Source organism: Gorilla gorilla, chromosome 8, assembly GCF_029281585.2.
Source record: "Gorilla gorilla gorilla isolate KB3781 chromosome 8, NHGRI_mGorGor1-v2.1_pri, whole genome shotgun sequence".
NCBI classification, from domain to species: Eukaryota; Metazoa; Chordata; class Mammalia; order Primates; family Hominidae; genus Gorilla; species Gorilla gorilla.
The window spans coordinates 65,998,251-66,021,637 of NC_073232.2; the positions used below are offsets into that span (position 1 = coordinate 65,998,251).

The 23,387-nt window shown below is 38.7% G+C and overlaps 1 protein-coding gene across 4 annotated transcripts in view; it reads left to right on the forward strand.

Annotated features, from left to right (window-relative positions):
- PARG (poly(ADP-ribose) glycohydrolase) overlaps positions 1–23,387 on the forward strand; it is a 130,014-nt gene that overhangs the window by 60,063 nt on the left and 46,564 nt on the right. For all 4 annotated transcript variants that reach the window (XM_055353242.2, XM_031015695.3, XM_063709753.1 and 1 more), the window contains 3 exons: positions 8,431–8,588; positions 18,695–18,774; positions 22,872–22,932. In XM_055353242.2, coding sequence (XP_055209217.1) covers positions 8,431–8,588; positions 18,695–18,774; positions 22,872–22,932 — 299 coding nt within the window. The remainder of the gene's footprint in view (positions 1–8,430; positions 8,589–18,694; positions 18,775–22,871; positions 22,933–23,387) is intronic.

The window sequence follows — 23,387 nt, forward strand, 5'->3', positions numbered from 1 at the left end:
GGCTGTGAATCCATCTGGTCCTGGACTCTTTTTGGTTGGTAAGCTATTGATTATTGCCACAATTTCAGGTCCTGTTATTGGTCTATTCAGAGATTCAGCTTCTTCCTGGTTTAGTCTTGGGAGAGTGTATGTGTCCAGAAATTTATCCATGTCTTCTAGATTTTCTAGTTTATTTGCGTAGAGGTGTTTGTAGTATTCCCTGATGGTAGTTTGTATTTCTGTGGGATCGGTGGTGATATCCCCTTTATCATTTTTTATTGTGTCTATTTGATTCTTCTCTCTTTTTTTCTTTATTAGTCTTGCTAGCGGTCTATCAATTTTGTTGATCCTTTCAAAAAACCAGCTCCTGGATTCATTAATTTTTTGAAGGGTTTTTTGTGTCTCTATTTCCTTCAGTTCTGCTCTGATTTTAGTTATTTCTTGCCTTCTGCTAGCTTTTGAATGTGTTTGCTCTTGCTTTTCTAGTTCTTTTAATTGTGATGTTAGGGTGTCAATTTTGGATCTTTCCTGCTTTCTCTTGTGGGCATTTAGTGCTATAAATTTCCCTCTACACACTGCTTTGAATGCGTCCCAGAGATTCTGGTATGTTGTGTCTTTGTTCTCATTTGTTTCAAAGAACATCTTTATTTCTGCCTTCATTTCGTTATGTACCCAGTAGTCATTCAGGAGCAGGTTGTTCAGTTTCCATGTAGTTGAGCGGTTTTGAGTGAGATTCTTAATCCTGAGTTCTAGTTTGATTGCACTGTGGTCTGAGAGATAGTTTGATATAATTTCTGTTCTTTTACATTTGCTGAGGAGAGCTTTACTTCCCAGTATGTGGTCAATTTTGGAATAGGTGTGGTGTGGTGCTGAAAAAAATGTATATTCTGTTGATTTGGGGTGGAGAGTTTTGCAGATGTCTATTAGGTCCGCTTGGTGCAGAGCTGAGTTCAATTCCTGGGTATCCTTGTTGACTTTCTGTCTCGTTGATCTGTCTCATGTTGACAGTGGGGTGTTAAAGTCTCCCATTATTAATGTGTGGGAGTCTAAGTCTCTTTGTAGGTCATTCAGGACTTGCTTTATGAATCTTGGTGCTCCTGTATTGGGTGCATATATATTTAGGATAGTTAACTCTTCTTGTTGAATTGATCCCTTTACCATTATGTAATGGCCTTCTTTGTCTCTTTTGATCTTTGTTGGTTTAAAGTCTGTTTTATCAGAGACTAGGATTGCAACCCCTGCCTTTTTTTGTTTTCCGTTGGCTTGGTAGATCTTCCTCCATCCTTTTATTTTGAGCCTATGTGTGTCTCTGCACGTGAGATGGGTTTCCTGAATACAGCACACTGGTGAGTCTTGACTCTTTATCCAATTTGCCAGTCTGTGTCTTTTAATTGGAGCATTTAGTCCATTTACATTTAAAGTTAATATTGTTATGTGTGAATTTGATCCTGTCATTATGATGTTAGCTGGTTATTTTGCTCGTTAGTTGATGCAGTTTCTTCCTAGCCTTGATGGTCTTTACAATTTGGCATGTTTTTGCAGTGGCTGGTACTGAGTGTTCCTTTACATGTTTAGTGCTTCCTTCAGGAGCTCTTGTAGGGCAGGCCTGGTGGTGACAAAATCTCTCAGCATTTGCTTGTCTGTAAAGTATTTTATTTCTCCTTCACTTATGAAGCTTAGTTTGGCTGGATATGAAATTCTGGGTTGAAAATTCTTTTCTTTAAGAATGTTGAATATTGGCCCCCACTCTCTTCTGGCTTGTAGGGTTTCTGCCGAGAGATCCGCTGTTAGTCTGATGGGCTTCCCTTTGAGGGTAACCCGACCTTTCTCTCTGGCTGCCCTTAACATTTTTTCCTTCATTTCAACTTTAGTGAATCTGACAATTATGTGTCTTTGAGTTGCTCTTCTCGAGGAGTATCTTTGTGGCATTCTCTGTATTTCCTGAATCTGAATGTTGGCCTGCCTTGCTAGATTGGGGAAGTTCTCCTGGATAATATCCTGCAGAGTGTTTTCCAACTTGTTTCCATTCTCCCTGTCACTTTCAGGTACACCAATGAGACGTAGATTTGGTCTTTTCACATAGTCCCATATTTCTTGGAGGCTTTGCTCATTTCTTTTTATTCTTTTTTCTCTAAACTTCCCTTCTCGCTTCATTTCATTCATTTCATCTTCCATCGCTGATACCCTTTCTTCCAGTTGATCGGATCGGCTCCTGAGGCTTCTGCATTCTTCACGTAGTTCTCGAGCCTTGGTTTTCAGCTCCATCAGCTCCTTTAAGCACTTCTCTGTATTGGTTATTCTAGTTATACATTCTTCTAAATTTTTTTCAAAGTTTTCAACTTCTTTGCCTTTGGTTTGAATGTCCTCCCGTAGCTCAGAGTAATTGATCGTCTGAAGCCTTCTTCTCTCAGCTCGTCATAGTCATTCTCCGTCCAGCTTTGTTCCGTTGCTGGTGTGGAACTGTGTTCCTTTGGAGGAGGAGAGGCGCTCTTCTTTTTAGAGTTTCCAGTTTTTCTGTTCTGTTTTTTCCCCATCTTTGTGGTTTTATCTACTTTTGGTCTTTGATGATGGTGATGTACAGATGGGTTTTTGGTGTGGATGTCCTTTCTGTTTGTTAGTTTTCCTTCTAACAGAGAGGACCCTCAGCTGCAGGTCTGTTGGAGTACCCTGCTGTGTGAGGTGTCAGTGTGCCCCTGCTGGGGGGTGCCTCCTAGTCAGGCTGCTCGGGGGTCAGGGGTCAGGGACCCACTTGAGGAGGCAGTCTGCCCCTTCTCAGATCTCCAGCTGCGTGGTGGGAGAACCACTGCTCTCTTCAAAGCTGTCAGACAGGGACATTTAAGTCTGCAGAGGTTACTGCTGTCTTTTTGTTTGTCTGTGCCCTGCCCCCAGAGGTGGAGCCTACAGAGGCAGGTAGGCCTCCTTGAGCTGTGGTGGGCTCCACCCAGTTGGAGCTTCTAGGCTGCTTTGTTTACCTAATCAAGCCTGGGCAATGGCGGGCGCCCCTCCCCCAGCCTCGCTGTGCTGCCGCCTTGCAGTTTGATCTCAGACTGCTGTGCTAGCAATCAGCGAGACTCCGTGGGCGTAGGACCCTCTGAGCCAGGTGCGGGATATAATCTCGTGGTGCGCCACTTTTTAAGCCCATCGGAAAAGCGCAGTATTCGGGTGGGAGTGACCCGATTTTCCAGGTGCCGTCCGTCACCCCTTTCCCTGACTCGGAAAGGGAACTCCCTGACCACTTGCGCTTCCCAAGTGAGGCAATGCCTCGCCCTACTTCGGCTCGCTCACAGTGCGCACACTCACTGACCTGCACCCACTGTCTGGCACTCCCCAGTGAGATGAACCCGGTACCTCAGATGGAAATGCAGAAATCACCCGTCTTCTGCGTCGCTCACGCTGGGAGCTGTAGACTGGAGCTGTTCCTATTCGGCCATCTTGGCTCCTCCCCCCTGGAATAGCGTATTTTCAAAATGGCTTAATATGACCCACTCCTTCCTCACCCTCCCCCAAATTCTATAACAAATGAGTTAATGATACTTTCTTAACTTTTTTTGAGACAGAGTCTTGCTCTGTCACCCAGGCTGGAGTGCAGTGGCATAATCTTGGCTCACTGCATCCTCCACCTCCTGGATTCAAGCAATTCTCCTGCCTCAGCCACCCAAGTAGCTGGGATTATAGGCATGTGCCACCATACCCGGCTGTTTCTTTTTTTGGAGTGCAATGGCACAAATCCCAGCTCCCTGCAACCTCTGCCTCCTGGGTTCAAGCAATTCTTGTGCCTCAACTTCCCAAGTAGCTGGGATTACAGGCGTGCGCCACCACACCTGGCTACTTTTTGTACTTTTAGTAGAGACGAGGATTCAGCATGTTTGCCAGGCTCGTCTCAAACTCCTGACCTCAGATGATGCTTTGGCCTCCCAAAGTGCTGGGATTGCAGGTGTGAGCCACTGTGCCAGCCTTAACTTTTAAAAATAAAGAATCCTGTATTTTATTTTGTTTGGAGTACGTTAATTATATATTGCTACATAACAAATTATGTCAAAATTAATGGCTTAAAACAATAAACATGTATTATCTCACAGCTTCTGTTGACTTTGGGAGCAGATTAGCTGACTGAGTGGTTGTGGATCAGGATTTCTCTCGTGGTTGCAGTGAGGATGTCAGCCAGGGTTTCAGTCATCTGAAGGCTTGCCTGGGGCTGAAGGACACACCTCTAAGTTGGCTTACTTACAGAGCTGTTGGCAGAACGCCCTGACATGGGCCTCTCTATAGGTTGATTGATTGTCCTTATGACATAATAGCTAACTTCCCCAGAGCAAGCAATCCAAGGGAGAGAGCAAGGAAGCTGCAGTGTCTTCTATGACCTATTTTTCTCAAGGTACCTAGCATCACTTCTGCTGTTTTTCTGTTCATTGGAAGCTAGCCAGTACCCAATGGGAGGGGTATTAGACTCCACCTGTTTTTTTTTTTTTTTTTTTTTTTTTTGAGACTGAATTTCATCCTTGTCCCCCAGGCTGGAATGCAGTGGCATGATCTTGGCTCACTGCAACCTCTGCCTCCTGGGTTCAAGTGATTTTCCTGCCTCACCCTCCTGAGTAGCTGGGACTACAGGCGTGTGCAACTACACTCGGCTAATTTTTTTGTATTTTTAGCAGAGACGGAGTTTCACCATTTTGGCCAGGCTGGTCTCGAACTCCTGACCTCATGTGATCCGCCCGCCTTTGCCTCCCGTGGTGCTGAAATTACAGGCATGAGCCACCGTGCCCAAGACTCCACCTCTTAAAGAGAGGAGCATCAAAGAATTTGTGAACGTATTTTCAAACCTCCACAGGGTTTGTTTTGTTCAAAATTTTATTCCTGTGTTTCTCACAACCGTGCTTGAATTTGCCTTTGTCTTTTATTTCTAGGGCCAACGCCTCTTGCTGCATGGCTGCTACCAGGGTTCTGCTAGCATTTTACTCCACAGGGGCCCTATGGACATTTGGGTGGAACAATTTCTGAATGTGTATAATGGTCCCATGCATTGCAGTATGTCATTAGGACACCCCAAAAACCACAAATAGGGTCACTGAGGCAACCAGAAAACAACCCATACTTATCCAAATGCCTTCTTGGACTATGCCACCTTCAGTTGAGACCCATGAAATGTTTTCCAGTGTGATGTTTTCAATTTTATGTAACTTTAATTTCACCTCAGTAATGCATTGTGCCTGAAATAAGTTTTACTATTGGGCAGGGGAAATATATTTTAAAACATATCTTCTTGTTTCTGTTGGAAGTTATTTGCTTGATCATATTCCATGTTTGTTCTTTTTCCTTTCTCTCCTTACTTAGTAAAATCTCTCCCTACCTCCTAGGTATGCCTGTCTGTTACTTCCCCTGTGAAGCCTTCCCTGCCTCCCAGGCAAGGTTCATCCCTCTTGAAGCACTCAAATCATTGTTTTGTAATTCTTGTCATTATATATCTCTTGCCACTGGATTATAGTCTCCTTAAAGGGAGATCCTCTTTGTGTCCCTGGTTTGCGTGGTGCTTAATTATATGCTTTTTGAATTCAATATGTAGTTCATAATCAATAATAGGTAGTAGGTAGCCTTTGGGTGTGGGCCATTTAATCCTCTTCCCCTCGTGCATATGAGAGTTTCCATATTTTATTTAATGAGAAATTTTTGTTCAAAGGTATCTAACTTTGTAAGCTATAACAAGTCCCTTGGAACCAAAATCAGACCCCTGAGTCCTCAGCTTTTTGTCCTGGCTTCTCCCAGTGACTTTCTTCTCCATTACCATATCAACGGGGAGAGCATGGAAATTCCGTGCTTTGCCCCCTATTGAAAAGTCAATCTCTGCTGTGAAAGTTAAGATTTTTATTTGAGATCAAAATACGTCTTGTGGCAAGTTAAATTGTATATGTTGGTGTTTAATAATTTATCACATTGAAGTACTCTAGGCCAAATCTAAAGGGTAAATTTTAGATTTATCAAAATAAAATTAAAGGAAACAAATTTGGTCAGGAACTTTTTGAAATATCTTGGTTCACAGTAACCAGCCTCTTATTTTGTTGAGCCGATTGCTTGACAGTAAGATTTACATCTCCTGATTTCTCCAAATAATGAGTTTTTAGTCATTTCTCCTCACCAAGAGAGGAGAAATCATTAACTCTATTTAAAATTATACTATTTGTTTATTTGGGAGACAAGAAATGTTTGTGTTTGAAGTCCATTAAGCCTGAAATATTTACCATTAATTTTTAAAATCATTTTTCTGAATAACTTGGTAAATGGTAGTTAAAAACTCATTTCTTCCTAAAACCAAGCAGCACTTTGCTTGAAGCCATTGATGCACTGTCACCTTTTCTAAACTCGTTGCTTGGTTGTGAACAAATGCACGGGATGGAAAATGGAGATCAATATGAGCTCTCTATTTTTCTCAGAAATGGTGATTGCTAAGACCTGAAGGGGAGAGAATTTTGTATAACATAGTGAAAATAGATTCTTTACCTTTTGCTTATTTGTTTACCTTTGAATTTTTCCAAGAGAAACGGTTGAATTGCAAGTTTAATCTGTTCTTTTTTCTGGCAAACTCTTATTCTAGCAGTGGTGTGTGCTTCTGTACTTAGAAAAGCATTCATTATTCAGCACCGCAGTTTTGGTTTGTCTTGCCTGCCCTTTCCTCAGGTTCATTCTGGGTGTCCACTCCTGAGATATGATCAGGAAAGTTTGCTCTAGGCATGCCATTTTGAGATGAGTGCAGTTACCCGAAACTCTTAGTTCTGGGTCTTACTGAAGGGGAGAATGAAATGTATCTCTAAATATTCTGTGGGAGCATTTTGAAACTTAACATCTGAAGGATAAACTGGTAGTTGGTCTTTGATTTTATCAGCATGTCTTTAAAAACATAGTTTAACATTTAAAATATGTTGACAAAAAGAGTCAAACTCTGTAAAATATTTGAAGAGATTTATGTTGAGCCAAATGGGAGTAACCAGTGGCCTGTAACACAGCCCCAGGAGATCTGAGAACATGTGCCCAAGATGGTCAGGCTTGGCTTTATACATTTTAGGGAGACATAAGACATCAATCAATACATGTAAGGGGGGCTTACAGGTCTTAGATAGATTCAAAGATTTTCTGATTGGCAATTGGTTGGAAGAGTTATTATCCAAAGACCTGGAATCAATAGAAAGGAATATCTGGGTTAAGATAAGGGTTTGTGGAGACCAAGGTTTTATCATGTGGATGAAACCTTGTAGCAGGCTTCAGAGCTTTTATCAGATCTAAAAAGGTACCACACCCTTTCTTAATTCTCACCTGGAAAGGAATAGGGATTCTTTACAGAACGTACATTTTCCCAACAGACAGCTTTGCAGGGCTGTTTCAAAATATGTCAAAGAAATATATTTTGGGGTAAAATACTTCAATTCTTTCAAGGTCTGCTATCTGTCATGTGATGCTATACTCGAGTCAGGCTGGAGTTGAGTCTTATTATTATAAAAAGATTTGTTTCATCAGTTTTAAGGTCTCTGTTTTCTTGTTAATGCTGGTCACTTGTGCTGAATTCTAAAGTGAGGAGCATATAATGAGGCGTGTCAGACCCACACTTCCTATCATGGTGTGGACTAGTGTTTCAGGTTAACTTTGGAATCCCCTTGGTCAAGAGGAGGGGTTCATTCAGTTGGTTGGGGGGCTTGGAACTTTATTTTTGGTTTACAAACAGAATAAAACCCACTGAACACAATACTCAGGTGGTGTGGATTATACTGACAATAAAAGGTAAGTGAATTTGGTGGCATAACTAGAAGACATTTTAGACATAAAAGATTTGAAGGAAAAGTGTCTTACATCTTCCTTGACTTGGAATGTTTGGTTATGTAAGAAATGTCTTATCTTTTTACAACTTATGCATGTCCGTATGGTGGCTTTTACATGTTCTATTAATAGCTTTAATGAAGTTAGATTTGATTCTTATAAAGAAATTGTGAGTATGAAGTGTAATTTGGAATAAGAGGGTTAAGACTTATTTGTTGAATTATCTTAGATCATTTTATTGAGGACTAAGAAAGATTATTCTGGCCAATAATTTTTAATATAAAAACAAAATTTAGCTTAAACAATGTTATATATTTTTGTTTCATCTTTTGTTTTAATTTTTCATTACATGGGCAATGTGTTTTTATTTACTTGCTGAAGCAATCTTGTTTTTCACTAATAAGTAATGTTTTATATTCTCTTCACTATCATTATTGATTAGAAATCTGCAGTTTGTCAAATAAGTGCATTTTCTGAATCATCCCTGATAAACAGCCCTTGACTTTTACAATATTGCTGATTTAAGGATTCAAGAATGGCCTGAAATTATTTCTGCCTTAATTTAGCAAATGCAGTTTGGTGCCTCTGCTTTTGAAATTGCTAAACTAATTATTGCTCTTCTCGTCTGTATTTTTTTGTTTCTTTTATCAGCCAATACCACTCCTGAAACAGAATATGAATCATTCCATCACAATGTCGCAGGAACAGATTGCCAGTCTTTTAGCTAATGCTTTCTTCTGCACATTTCCACGACGAAATGCTAAGATGAAATCGGAGTATTCTAGTTACCCAGACATTAACTTCAATCGGTATGTTTTCAGAAAACACCTCTTTAACAATGAAAAAGACAAAGGTGGAAGGAACTAATAATATTTTTTGAATGAATTCCATAGGCCAAGCATTTTATATGCAGTTGTCTTATTTAATTTTTACAGTACTTAAGTGACATTTTCACCATTTTGCAGGCAAGGTGATTAAAGTTCATTGAGGTTAAAAGAACTTGATTAGGATCCAGGAGCTAGTAAGTCACAGAACTGAGATTTTATTTCAGGCCTGTCTTACTCCAGGGCCCATGCTCTTTCTGTCCTCTCAGATGATTCCCCAGTTCTCTGGACTCCACATGCCTCTTCAGTTTGATTATTCATGAGAACTTTTGTTGTGCTTATATTCCTTAATGCTGAAATACTGTGAAAGGTAGAGGAAAAGTCCTCCTTTCTACAAAGGTCTTATAAAATGAGAGTCTAAAGTCATGAGCTGTCTTATGAGACTTGAAAAATGTAATTGTTTTGATGAAAAGTGAAAGGTGATTTTGACCCTTTATAGACATGGTTAATTTATCAGTGTAATATTTTTAAAAGAAAAACAAAAGAATGTTCAAACTGCTCGACTAAATTAATACAGTGTGAAGGTATTGATAAAGTTTTAGATTCCAGCCATTTTCCCAGGTGACTACTTTCTCTATCTTCTACACAAACAAAAATATTTTAAAGAATCTTCTTGGCAAATTAATGTTTTTTCTTCCCTCCTACTCACTACTCCCATATCCCCACCTCTGTTTCTTTCTTCACTTGAGAATTATATTTATAGGACCCATGAATAGAATATATGAGTTTTCTTCCCTGATTTCAGTGTGAGACTTGAGAAAATTGCTATAACCTGTGCCCCTTTCCCAGCAGGCTGTGTGTAATGCCCTTCACTGCCTCTGGTCACCCAGAGCCTGCCTCTGAGGGTGGGGCAGTATGCAGAGTAGGAGATAAAGTCATAAAGCGGATACACAAACAAAACCCACTTTTGTTTGCCATACTGCTTTTGTCTCCAAAGTAGAATGATCAGTAACACCACTTTTTTTTTTAATTTTAAGACGGAGCTTCACTCTGTTGCCCAGGCTGGAGTGCAGTGGCACAATCTTGGCCAACTGAAACCTCCACCTCCCGGGTTCAAGCGATTCTCCTTTTTCAGCCTCCTGAGTAGCTGGGCTTACAGGTGCATGCCACCACGCCCGGCTAATTTTTGTATTTTTAGTAGAGACGGGGTTTCACCATGTTGGCCAGGCTGGTGTCGAACTCCTGACCCCAGGTGATCTGCCTGCTTCTATCTCCCAAAGTGCTGGGATTACAGGTGTGAGCCACTGCACCCAGTCTGATTCTACCAGTTTTTCTAGTATCCTTTTTCTGTTCCAGGATCCTACCCAGCATCCCAGTTACATTTAATTACCTAGTCTCCTCCAACATGTTCCTTGTTTTTTCTTTTCTGTCGTGATCTTGACAGTTTTGAAGAGTAGTCATCACAGTTATTTTGGAGAATATTCTCAGTCTGGGTTTGGCTGATGTTTTTTCAGGATTGGAATGAGGTCATGCATTTTTGGGAGAATACCACAAATGATCCTGTGTCCTTCTCAGTGCACCGTATCAGTGGGATCATGATACTTCTTATTACTGGTGATCAGTTGGCGAAGGTAGTGTCTGCTGACTTTTTCCACTGTAAAGTTACCATATTTCCTTTTGTGATTAATAAATATTTTCCAAAAGATAAAACACTATGCAAATGTTGTTTTGCCTCACATTTATCCCTACTAATTTTGTCATCCATTGGTGCATCTTGTCTGCAATGATTATTACCATAGTGTTTGCCTGTTGTGAATTTTCTGCTTCCCTCTTCTACATTTGCTAATTGAAATTCCATTGTAAGGAAGAGCTATCCCTTTTCCCCCATTTTTAAAATATCAGAATGGACTCATGGATATTTATTTTGTTGTGCCAGTTTAAATTAAACAGTATTATTTATTTTACTGCTTTAATTATTCTAGCTTTGGCCATTAGGGCTCCTTTAGGTTGACTCCTATGTTCTTTTGATAAGCCCCATCCTTTTTTTGAGCATTAACTTTCATTCTGGAATCATACATTGTTCCAGGTTCATCTTACATTTTCCATGCCTCAATCCTGGAATGAACCATTTTCTCAAGGATTCCTGGTCTCTTTTATTGTACAACAGTATTTAGAAACCAACATCTAGGTGATAGGTGTGCTCATTGCTGCTAGAGTGTCATTGTTTCTAATGCAACTTACTTTATGTGGGCAGCATTTCTTATAACTCCACATGGCAGCAGAGAAATGAATTCACAATTCTCTCCAATATCAGAGTGTCAGCCCCGAAGACCATATTTTTTAGCCTTTTAAAATTGGAGAATGTTTTACTCTCTTAAGATGAGAAGAATTCTAGAATTCAGCTGGTTAGTTCCTAATGTAAATTTTTAATTAAACTTAAAAACTAGACATTTCAGTGCATTTATTGTGTGTTTAGCAGATGAAAGTATAGCAGATGACTTGAATATAAGCTGCTCTTAGACTGTCATAATTCTTGGGTTCTATTTTTATGACCTTCAAACATTAAAATATTGATGATAATTTGTTATTATATATGATTACCCTCTACTATCAACACTAAGAAAGGGGCAGCAAAGAATGAAAAATAATGTTATCTAAGAAAATTTCTTTAAAATCCTAGTGTTAGCAAACAGGATAGTTTTTTTTATATATAATATGCTCCTTGGTTACGTAAATATTAGTTGCAAGGGGCATATTTTTAATCTATTTTTCAAGTTTGTACAGTAGGTAAGTTTGTTTTTAGATACTGGTATTTAGTCAATGTTTAGTTCAAATGTACAATGAGCAACTGCAATATTCCCCACAGTGTATTAAGTGCCATAAGGTTACAGAGAAAGGAGAAGCCAGTTTCTGAGTTCTTACTGTTATGTAGTATTGTCTCATTTTCAAACCTCACGTCACAGATGCCCTTCTCTTTTCCATATGGCTTTTATTCCTCCTCCAATACTCAGTTCACGTATCAGTTTTTCTGGTGTCTCAGATTCTGCTAGGATAGGTTTGCTACTCTAGGTTCCTATGCTAGCCTGTGTGTACCTCTGGAGAGGTGCACAGCACCATGATGTTTTATTAAAGAAAGATATAATTTAATAAAGGAAACTTTCCTCAAGGAAATAACTTTTCTTGCTGTTGTTGTTTTGAGACTGGGTCTCATTATGTTGCCCAGGCTGGTCTCAAATTCCTGGGCTCAAGAGATCCTCCCACCTCAGTCTCTAAAGTAACTAGGACTACAGGTACATGTCACCATGCCCAGCGCAACTTTTGAATTAAGTACAAAAGGGTGAATAAGAGTTTTGCCAAGGAGAAGGAGAGGTGGTTGCATTCTAGGCAGGGGAAAAGTATGTGTAAAGTCACTGTTGCAAGAAGGACCTGACATGTCCAGAGACTGAGAGAAGACAGTGTGGTTGCAGCACAGAGAGTGAGAAGGAGCATGGAGGTGGTAGAGGCTACAGAAGTAGCTGGAGGCTGGACCATGCTGTGCCTCACTAGGCCATCTGAAAACAACAGGAAGTCATTGGAGGATTAGATATGTGGGTAGAGGGAGACTAGCACATGTGTTCAGATTTACATTTTCAAAAGTTTATTTTGGCTGTAATGTGGGAATCAAGCGGAGAGGGGCCAGAGTACATGAGTTTACCCAATTGGAGAGGCTACTGCAATGCACCGGGAAAGAGGATGGTAGCTGGGATAGTGTAGGGGAGGGGACAGAGGTGTGGAGACATTTGAAGGGGTAGCCAGAGTGATGGTGATGGACAGGATTGGTAGATGGGCGGAGAGAGGCATCCAAGGTACTCCTTAGGTTTGTACAACCAGATGTGTGCCTTTACTGTCCCCTACTTTTCCTACTGTACTACCTAGACTACTTCATAATTGCTTATTTAATCATTTCAGTGGGACAGGGATCTTAACTGTCTTTGTTATTTTCACAAAGTCTCATGCATTGTAGGCCTTCAATAAATGCTTCTTGAATGAATGAAAAATTTTACAGATGAAATATTTGAGAATTAAGTGACTTGCTTTGAGTAATGGAGCTGGTTAGTGGCAGAGTGCTAAGACTATAATTTAGACCCTTTGTTCTCAGTCTCTTGTCTTTTTTCATATTATGTCTTAGGAATTACAAGATGTTTTATTTTTAAGCCACATATAATCAAACATAGCTTTTACTTCTGATTTCGTTAGTAATTGGGGTAGAATTGAGAGAAAACACCGAGCATTGGCATCTGCAATTGCAGTTATATAAAAAACCTGTTTCACAGGCGTGAGCCACTGCGCCCAGCCCATATATTACTTTTACGTGCAGAAGAAAAGATAGTTCAGGGAAGAACAAGTCAGTTGCCAGAAATCAAGCTGAACACAAAGTTAATAAGAGTGGACAATTTTTGTAATTTGATTTTGAGGGTGGAATTTCACAGATTTTTTGAGGCTTTTCCAAAAAAGCTAGTGTGGATAGCTTCTTTCCAATTACTCCTCCATAGACACATTGTCATTGTGTCTACTTCACCCTATTTTACTTATTCAGCATATAGCATTTTATTTCTTATGGAAGAAATAGAATCCACAGAGTTCTGTAGGGAGCAAAGACCCATAGCTGCTGGATGGCTGACAGGCAGAGGTCAAGATGTCTTGGGAAGGCTTGGCTTTGGTGACTTCCAATTTCCTGTAACCAATTACCAGAATTTACATTCATATATATATCTTTTTTGTTTTTGTTTTTTTTGGGGGGACAGAGTCTCGCTCTGTCGCCCAGGCTGGAGTGCAGTGGCGCCATCTCGGCTCACTGCAAGCTCCACCTCGCGGGTTCACACCATTCTCCTGCCTCAGCCTCCCTAGTAGCTGGGACTACAGGCACCCACCACCACGCCCGGCTAATTTTTTGTGTTTTTATTAGAGACAGGATTTCACTGTGTTAGCCAGGATGGCCTCAGTCTCCTGAACTCGTGATCCACCAGCCTTGGCCTCCCAAAGTGCTGGGATTACAGGCATCAGCCACCGCACCCGGCCAATTTTATTATATATTTTAATTTTAAAAGACCTTTGTTTTTCAGCCAAACTTCTGAGTGGGGAAGTCTGGGGCTTCTTGGCGATGGCAGGTTTATCTTTCTCATTGTACATGGTCATTTATCCTGAAGGCTGAGCTGGTTAGCGCTGAAAGTCAGCATGTTGGGCTTGATGGGAATCAAGGCTGGGCCATTTTTTTAAATGAAGGGAATATTAATTAGAACAATGCAACTGCTTTATGTAAATGAATGTTGATTTTTTTTGCCTGGGCATTATGTAATGCCTTATTTTAGCGCAAGTACCTTAGCTTACTCAGCATTATCTGAAATTCATTTGCTTGTCACATTAACCATATGAATTAGAATATTGATTAGGAATTGTTGTTACACTCATTTTTAAAATGAGGTGGAAGTTTAGAGAGGGGAGGTTACTTCACCAAGTTAACACAGTAACTAGTAGACTTGAGATTCAGACGCAGGATGTAGTCTCCTTTGAGAAGCTGTGTCCCTTAACCATTCTGCTACGCAGTCTCCCTTTGAACTGAATTAATAATTCTTACCTCATGACTAGTCAAAAATTAGAACTATTTTTAGAAATAATCATTGATCTATTAAATGAATTAAAGCCATTTGTAAGTCCAGAGTGACCATGACGGATTTAAGCTTGCAGCAAATAGCATTCTCACCAAATAAGAGTTTAAGTAGTTCCGTTGAAGATTTGAAATCAGGCATATTCTTGTCTTCCTAGGTGATGGATGTTCTTTTGGATACCAGAATATGAAAAATGAATTAAGGCAGGTAACCTAGTGTTAGTCTCCACAATGTTGTAGAGAATCCTAAGCAGCCAGGATGTCTGCACTTGCCTTTCACTGTGAGATGGTGTGTGTTTTAATGAGCCTAAGCTAGCAAATAATAGGAACAACAACTGTACATCACCATTGATACTGTCTTTTGATGGCTTGCTTTGATTCTGTCTATGGAATTTTCTAGGTAGGGAAGCCTCTCTACTGATAAGGTTCAGGGAGAATAAATGAATTGTTAGCACAACTGGAATTTGATCACTGTCTTCTACTCAAACTCAGTGTTCTTTTATTATATCTCAAAGCCTGTCATGAGCAAAATGCTCTGAGTGCTCCGGAAATGCCAAACAACTGAAAGTCCCCCCACTTTTATGTGGCTTCTGAAAGATCCAGTACGTAATCTGATGAGCCATTTGTTAAGCTGATTATGTAGCATTTTATTGTGTTATTTCCTTTTATGCATAGTTTCTACTTATGATTACAGTTTCTAGCAGTGGGGAGTTGTGTGTGTGAGAGTGTATTTAATCTCAAAAGAGAGGTATGGCTAGCTAGTTGAATAAGAAAAATGGTAAGAGTATGTGGTGGGAGGCTGATGTCAATAAATTGAATATGTCTTCCCTTTTTTATTTATTGCTGTGTTCTTTAAGCCCTGCTTAGTTATGGTAAATACCCCTGACCTTTTTCCCTGCTTGCCTTTCAGGTCCTAAACATTCATATAAAGGCTTCCAATGTGATTAGCATTGATGCTTCTGAGTTTGCATGGAAACTAGATGGTCAGAGATAAATTGTGGGTCTCAGCAGTGGTCAGCCCAGGAGGTTTTTACATCTGCCTCTTCCCTGGACTGAAAATGCTGCTGGGGCCATATGGCAGAGTGCCTCACAGAAGAGCCAGGAATGACTTTCTGGCTGGGTTCCGGATTATCACTTGCTCGTATTTTAAAATGGAGGTTGTAGTGCTTTGGGTTTGATTTACTGTATACTAATGGGATTATTACTTAACTTGAAATGGCATAGTGGGTCATGGTGGGGGTGGGGATGGATATACCTAGAATAAAATTCCAGTAATGTTATCAGTATTCCATTCAGGGAAAGATTTTATTCAACTCTGTTTCTCCTTATAAGTATGCAAAGAAAAACACCAGCTAATAAGTGTCTGACCTTTGACTGATGTCTGTCTTTGAAAATACCAACAGTTTTGTTTAGAGCAAAGTAAGGTTTCCTGACTGGCTTTTTCTGTTTGATTTCTTTAATAATCTGTAATTATCTTTCAATTAAATGCCCAAATGTCCTCCCTACATGTAGAGGAGTTATTGTGGCCTGGTTTGTGTGCACACTGCTGACTTAAAATATGCCTTCAAATATACATACCCAGGACTTGAAAAATCTAAATTAAAAAAGAAAGGTGTTGGGAAGTTTACAAAAAAAGTGGGGGCGGGGGAATGATGCTTAATGATTATGAGAAGGTCTCACTTTCTCTGAGCCTGTTTGTGTATGTCTTTCTCTGTGTGTGTCTGTCTCTCGTGCTCTCTTTGTCTAACCCCGTTTCTATCAGCCTTTCTCTTCTCTCTATCTTCCCTGCCCCATCTTTCTTCTCTCCCTTCATCCCTTTCTTGGGCTCCAGCCTCAGTCCTTTTGTTTTCCTCCTCCTTCCCAAAAGCTGTCCCTCAGATTGTATATCACTCCTGGGATGACTTTCATTCATGCTGTTTGCCTGTCTTATGTTATTTTTACTTGCTTCCATATCAGGATAATTCATTTTATTTGAGTGGCTGTGCATACAACTTTAAAATTTCACAACAGCCAAGTCTGAGAATTGTCACAAGGATTTTAAACCTGCTTCATCTCCTCTGACTTTATCTCCACTTCTTACGCCCGACACCCACCACGACACTTCCCCCACTTCCCCCTGCTCTATCAGGAAGATGGGAAAGTGTATTTGGTTACACAGTGATTTGAAGTTAGGATTGGAGCAATGAATAAACAGAATACATTGAGATTCTGCTTGATTTGTACCTTTAAGATTTGTACCTGCAAAATAAACAGTGGTGTTCATTTGTAGTGGGTGATAATAACAGCCATAAAATCTTCCAGGAAAGTCTGTCTTGCCAGGGTAATAAATCTGCAGTCTCACGAGGCTCCTTAAGTTAATAATTTGTCATCATGGTTGTGAAGTATGTGACCTTTTATGTGATTTTATACAGATGACCGCATATGGAAGCTAGGGACACTTTTCCTATGTTTTAGAGAATTATTTCTTAAGAGCAACAGCCATTTTCTCCTCACTATGCAATAGTTCTATTGAAGAAGAACTTTAATCCTTTAATTGAATTGTATAGTACATCAATTCATCTCTAGGAAAAGGTGGTGGCTACTTTTGTATTCATATTGCTTTCCTCTAGTACATAGTGAGCCTAGAAAGAGATTTTGCAGGGGAGCCTTAGGTATTCATTTAGTAAATCATATTTATTGATACAGGATGTTTAATTAAACTGCCATGTGGCTTCTTCATTTTGACTTAAACTCTATTCTAGAAGAAGCCGTGCTGAAACCTGCACCCTCAAAGAGCCTTTCTTTCAGCTGGCAACTGGATTATAAGAGTATGTGTATTAAATATTTTAGAAAGATAGGTTCTTTAAATAAAAATTATCACACAGGCTGTCTTAAACTATTTTTAAAAAGAGATCTGATTTTAGATTTGGTTAAAATACTAGCATACATTAGTATTCTTTTTAGGAAATAAATATTCATATAAATTGTTTTTCCAGAAATTGACCCTGAATACAGATTTCAGATCATTGAAAACGGAACCATTTGAAATGTGCATTTCCTTTCCTTTTCCTTATTTATTTCAGTCGCTCAATAGGATTTTCTCATGGAATTAACTTTTCCCTCTCAGCGTAGTTACATAAGCTTGCTGTTGTAATCATGAAAAATAATTACCCATTTCAGCACTTATTAACATGGACTTTACTTGAAGGGTCTCTGGTTTTAAAGTCAGAGCACATGACTAGAAGCAGATGAAGAGTACCTCATCATTCATAGCCACTGAGTCTCTATAATTTTTAAATGCCTTTGGAAAGCTAGATCTTATGCTCAAAAGCATGCTTTTGTGTCAGAAATCTTTTAGTGAGCTACTTACTCAGGTCATAATGCTTTTAAAGCCCTGCTTTTCTTTCCTCAGAATAAACTGAATTGTATGTTACCAATAACAATGCCACATCATTTCAAAGAAAACGGAATTAAGTAATCCAAGTCCGGGTTGCTGAAAACTAGATGACACAGGGTAGGCACTGTTGTGGTTACCATGCAAAGGATCTCTATTAGTCAGCTTGGGCTGCCGTAATAAAATACCATAGAACTGGGTGGCCTAAACAACAGAAATTTATTTTCTCATGGTTCTGGAGGCTAGAAGCTGCAGATCAGGGTGCTGCTGCTTTGGTTCCTGATGAGGGCTTTCTTCCTGGCTTATAGGTTGGCTGGCATCTTGTCCTCACACGGCAGAGGGAGAGTACTGTAGTCTCACCTTGCTTTTTAAAATGACACCAGTTCTATCAGATTAGAGTCCCACCCCTATGACCTCATTTAACTGTTACTACCTGCTCACAGGCCCTATCTCCAAATTTAGCTATATTAGGGATTAAGGATTCAACATATAAATTTTGAGAGGGCACAAACATTCAGTCCATAAAAGAATCTAGTTGTTTAATTAACAAGGATTGTCGAGCCTTAATTAACAAGGATTGTGGAGCCCTGATATCTTGTTATACCTGCCTGTGTCCCTACCCCCATTACCCTCCACTCTCATTTCCTCACAAACACTCAGATAAGGATTTTTTTTTGATACTGTTTTTGTTACTTATCAAACTACGTAGTAACATTATGAATTATAAATGTTATTAGCCGTTGAGAAAGTAGCTGTGCACTGACTGACTGACCCCAATTGACTGGGAGGGCTGGATGGTGCCTTCTCTGTGGTGGAAGATAGGTTGGAGAAATGTGGTTGGTAGTAAATGATGTCTGATTTGAGCAGCTTTGAAGAAGTCTGGTTCTAGTTGGTTTCAGTTCTTTCCAGATGCCATTTGAATCTAAACCAATTTTCCAGTTCTTATCATTACAGAATTGTCTTCTGGAAGAATTATTTCTTTTTATTACTTGGTAGCAATATGGATGTAGTTTTGTGAATCATTCAGGCATTTTAACTTATCTTCCATTCTCTTTTATTTTTTATCTCTTTTAGATTGTTTGAGGGACGTTCATCAAGGAAACCGGAGAAACTTAAAACGCTCTTCTGCTACTTTAGAAGAGTCACAGAGAAAAGTAAATTCCTTTCATTCTTACTGTAATTTTTCTTGCTGATGGGAACAGTTCAAGTCAAGTGACATGTGAGGAACATTTTGTGTTTAACGTAAACCTTCCTGTCCCAACCACATTGAAACACTAGTAATGATGCGACAATATAACCTAGATTTTATGCTTATGTTGTGTATAAGCATAAGCGTGTGCTAAATGTAGGGGGGCGGGGTTTACATACTCTGAAATCGGACCCATATTCTCTGAAATCTGTAATATACATCAAAAGATTTTCATGAATAAAAACCAGAGAAAGTATATTGACCAGGAAATAAATTTTGGATGCTCTTTATTTAAAGAAGTATTCACTAGTTTATTTGCATAAGTCAACTAACGCATTGCTTTTCTACCCATTCCTCTCTTTTGTGCCCCCCTAAGCCCTTTGTGGAGTTCTTATAAAACTGTTTTGTACTGAGTTTTATATCTCCATCTTCCTCTGTTGAACCTTAACATTCTTGCTTCCCCAAAACTTGATAGCAGCTAAGACAGTAATAGTAAATGTCCAACAAATACTGGTAATGACCAGCTGATAATAGATTGGTATTGCCACTCTTATCTCAGAAGCTGAATGACCATGGTCAAGTTTCTTGACACCTCTAAGCTTCAGTTTTATCACCTATGAAATAATATAATAATGGCAATTACCTTACAGGGTAGTTATAGATATTAAACAAGAAGATACATGCTTAATAAATGTAAGCTATTATCAATGGGTAGCCTTTCCTACAAGTGGATGTAAACCAGAACACCTCAAAAGTTTCTTTGTGCTAAGTAGGTAAGGTCAACCTGGTCAAGTGAAATGGCCTTTTTTCAGTTCTGGGTCATAGGATTGTCTTAAAATATGTCTTTGAATCATTTTAAGGTCATTTTTCTCATATCCTTCTTTTACTCTTGCATTACAGTGTACTTGGCATCTTCCCCCTTGAATGTGTTGCTATTGGACATTGTTAAATTTTTAGAATGAAATCAATTATCAGGATTTTGATATTTAAGGGAAAATTACATGCTTCTCTGATATGGAATTATTTATCTCATAGCTTATTGAATTTCAGTTTTGTGCCCTGTACTGAATGAAATATTAAAATGCAGAATCATTTGGACCTATGAGACATAAAATCAAATTAGAATTTGTAATGACTTGTTAAAAAGATGACTATGTAAGGCCAGGCACGGTGGCTCACGCCTGTAATCCCAGCACTTTGGGAGGCCAAGGTGGGTGGATCACGAGGTCAGGAGTTCCAGACCAGCGTGGCCAAGATGGTGAAACCCCGTTTCTACTAAAAAATACAAAAATTAGCCAGGCGCGGTGGCGGGAGACTGTAATCCCAGCTACTCGGGAGGTTGAGGCACAAGAATCACTTGAACCCGGGAGGTGGAGGTTGCAGTGAGCTGAGATTGTGCCACTGCACTCTAGCCTGGGCGACAGAGCAAGAGTCTGTCTAAAAAAATAAATAAATGACTGCTTTTTTTGGCTATTCTAGGTCTAATTAGAATTATTACTATTGTTTTTTTTTTTTGTTTTGTTTTTACAGTACTTTGAGTTGCCGTTTTAAGTAGAATTATTATAACTAAGTAGTACAGAGTTTACTTTTTTGTCCTGGGAGTCAAATCATGTATGTCTTCTCTAAAAACTAACTTGGCTTTCTAAATTTTAGGATTTCAGATACTTTAAGGAAAAAGCTTAAAGTTTGTTTTTTCAACTGGAAATGTATATGCCATTATAAGTATTGGGAATTTGAAGAAATAGATTATAAGTAGACATTTTATTTTCTGACTTTTTCACTGTACATGTTAATTAAGTTCTTTGTAGAAATACAGTACAACATTGCTCTTGGTCTTCAGTGTGTAAAGCTAACGGTTTAGGAGGAAATACTAAAGAGAATAAAAGAGGTTGCAGTATAATGAGTGGTTGTGTAGAAGTTCTGGAGCCTACTCAATAGACTTCAGAAGCTTATTTAAGGTACCATATTTCATCGAATCTGAGATGTCATAGATTACTTTTTAAAAATGCTATTATATTATATACCTCTAAGAAGGAAAAAACACTCAGGACAGGGAGTTTAGTAGGAGACATGACCCACAAGGCTGGTACACCTAAGGATAAATGAGAAATTAACTTGACCATCCAGAAAAGGGACCATAAAGAAACGTGCAAGTCTCAACCTTGACACTAAATAGAGAAAGGAAAAAAACATTTCTCTGAGAATTTGAACCACAAGCCCTAAGCTTTGAGTGTGCAGCCTTACCACCAATGTGGTCCACAAAGGCCTGCCACCAAGGATTAATTCAGATGGTATCAGGCTGATAGTGTTCCCAGATGACAGCAGAAGCAGATGCACATCTTCTCTGGGAAAATTCACCTCTAGTCTAGACCTATGGTAAGATACCTCCATTATAAAAGATGTATTCCAGTTTCGGAAATGTAACGTGAAAAAACATGCCTTTTAGAACTGATAAACTAGAATTCCATCAGGACCAACTTTTCAGTGTTGTTAAACATGTGTATTTTATATCTGATGAAGATCTTGAGACTGAAGTATTTTAAAAAGCCTTCCGAATTAAATTACTTTCTATATAGTTTTAGATAAAGTGTCTTATAGATCAGGTTTTTGAAAATTTATGACCTGTATGTAGTATATATTGTGATTTTATTATGGGAAGCATTTGATTAATCAAAGTATCCTATTCTGAGATGAAAGTTGCCTTGTTATGAAAAAACGCTAACAGACGTGCTCTCAAGGCATTTTTGTTAATCTAAGAAACCATGTTCTTCTGCCTTTTCTTGCTTTGCCAGCAGTGTTTATGAATTTCTTTTAGCATCTCTTAGTATGTATTAAGGACATTTGATGTTCTTACTTCTCTGCTAAGTTACCGAATGACAAGAGAGATGTTTTCTATTATATTCATGGAATTGCTTCACTAGTGTTTGAGTTGTTTGACCACTTACTTGTGAGTTTTAAATATGTTATCCATTTATCTTAAAGTTAGGTATCTAAAAGACGTAAGACCCATGTTAACAAAAAATTTGTTTTCTACTGCAACTGCTCCATATGGTTTTTGAGTGGTTCCTGCTTTTGACAGAGAACAAGGAAATGTGGAATTGTGCACAGGAATGAAATGATGGCCAGGCTTTCACTGGGTTATACACTGTCATCACTAATAGTTCCTGACATCTCTCTCTTTCCTTAAGAGCTTTTTTGTATTCAAGAAAACAGAAATGGCATGGCCTTTTTAGTTTGTTCTTTGATTTGAATCAGACAAATTACTTCTGGCCAGCTGATTTATTTGTTTCTTTTGCTACTAGCTTTAAAAAATAAATAAATAAATCTGACTAGAAAAGGATCTCATCCCCTAAAATTATTGACTACATTAATAGTACCTCATTTAGATCCTCCCAAATTTATTGCTCCTTGAAAAATATGTCATCTTTGTTCTGTAAACTCTTAGAACCAGTAATTTCTCCTCTGGCTACGACTGCTACTAACAAGTAGAGTGATTGCCCACTGTTTAAGCCCGAGACTTAGCTGTACTAACTCCAGAGGATGTGCAAATGATTTCCTTTTTAAATCTGTGGCATTTCACTTTACCATATAGTACATAAATGTGTATTTATTCTCCAGTCTTTGAATGTAGGGTTAAGTCCTTTCTTTGTAAAGGAGTCTACAAATTTGAATTCAATTTTGTCTTTATTGCATTAGCTGTACCAGTTATACATCCTTTTTTTCAATGCTTTTTTTAAAAAAAAAAGTGTATTCAGCTTCAAAAACTTTACCAAAAATACCAGCACTCAAATCCTACTGTTGTGCTGTTATTTGTATAGTTTCGTTTAGTGAAGTCTTATTATTTTATAGAAGGAGTTTCTACTGTAAGGATATTATTTTCAATCAATATTCTGTTATTTTCCAATGCTAGGCTTTGTATTTCCTGGTTAGTTTTATAGCCAATGTTAGACCTATTCTTTTACCGAGTGTGTGTATGTGTGTGTGTGTGTGTGTGTGTGTGTGTATAATCTTTTCAAAATTGAAACTTATTTTGGGTATGTTTTTCTTTTATTGCTTCTGTAGAACCTACTGGGTTGGTGACATTTACAAGACAGAGTCTTGAAGATTTTCCAGAATGGGAAAGGTAACAACAATAATAAAAATAATCCTAGACCCCCTAGAAATAGAAGGACTCTTGCACCATGAGAGGATTCTATCTTATAGCACCTGGAAAGATGGTTTTCCAACCTCTATTTATCCTAGTGCCAGGGAATTTCTTCTCATGAGTGATCCATTGATAGCTCTCATGTTTGAAAAGGTTATGCCTTTTAAATCAAAGTCTATAACCCTTTGATTTCTACCATTTTGTCTTGGTTTTGTCTTCTGAAACAAAGTCCTGTTTAAAATTGAGGGGTGTTGTATGTGAAGACACTAATAAAAGGAACACCAATATTTAAATGTTTCTCCTTACCCTTTTTTTTGGTTAGCGTTTGAACTTTATGGGTTTTCTTTCTGGAGGACAAGATTGAGAAAAGTCTTTTTATTATTTACATTTTAGTAAATAGTAACCATCTAGAGTTCATCGAGTGGCAAGAATTT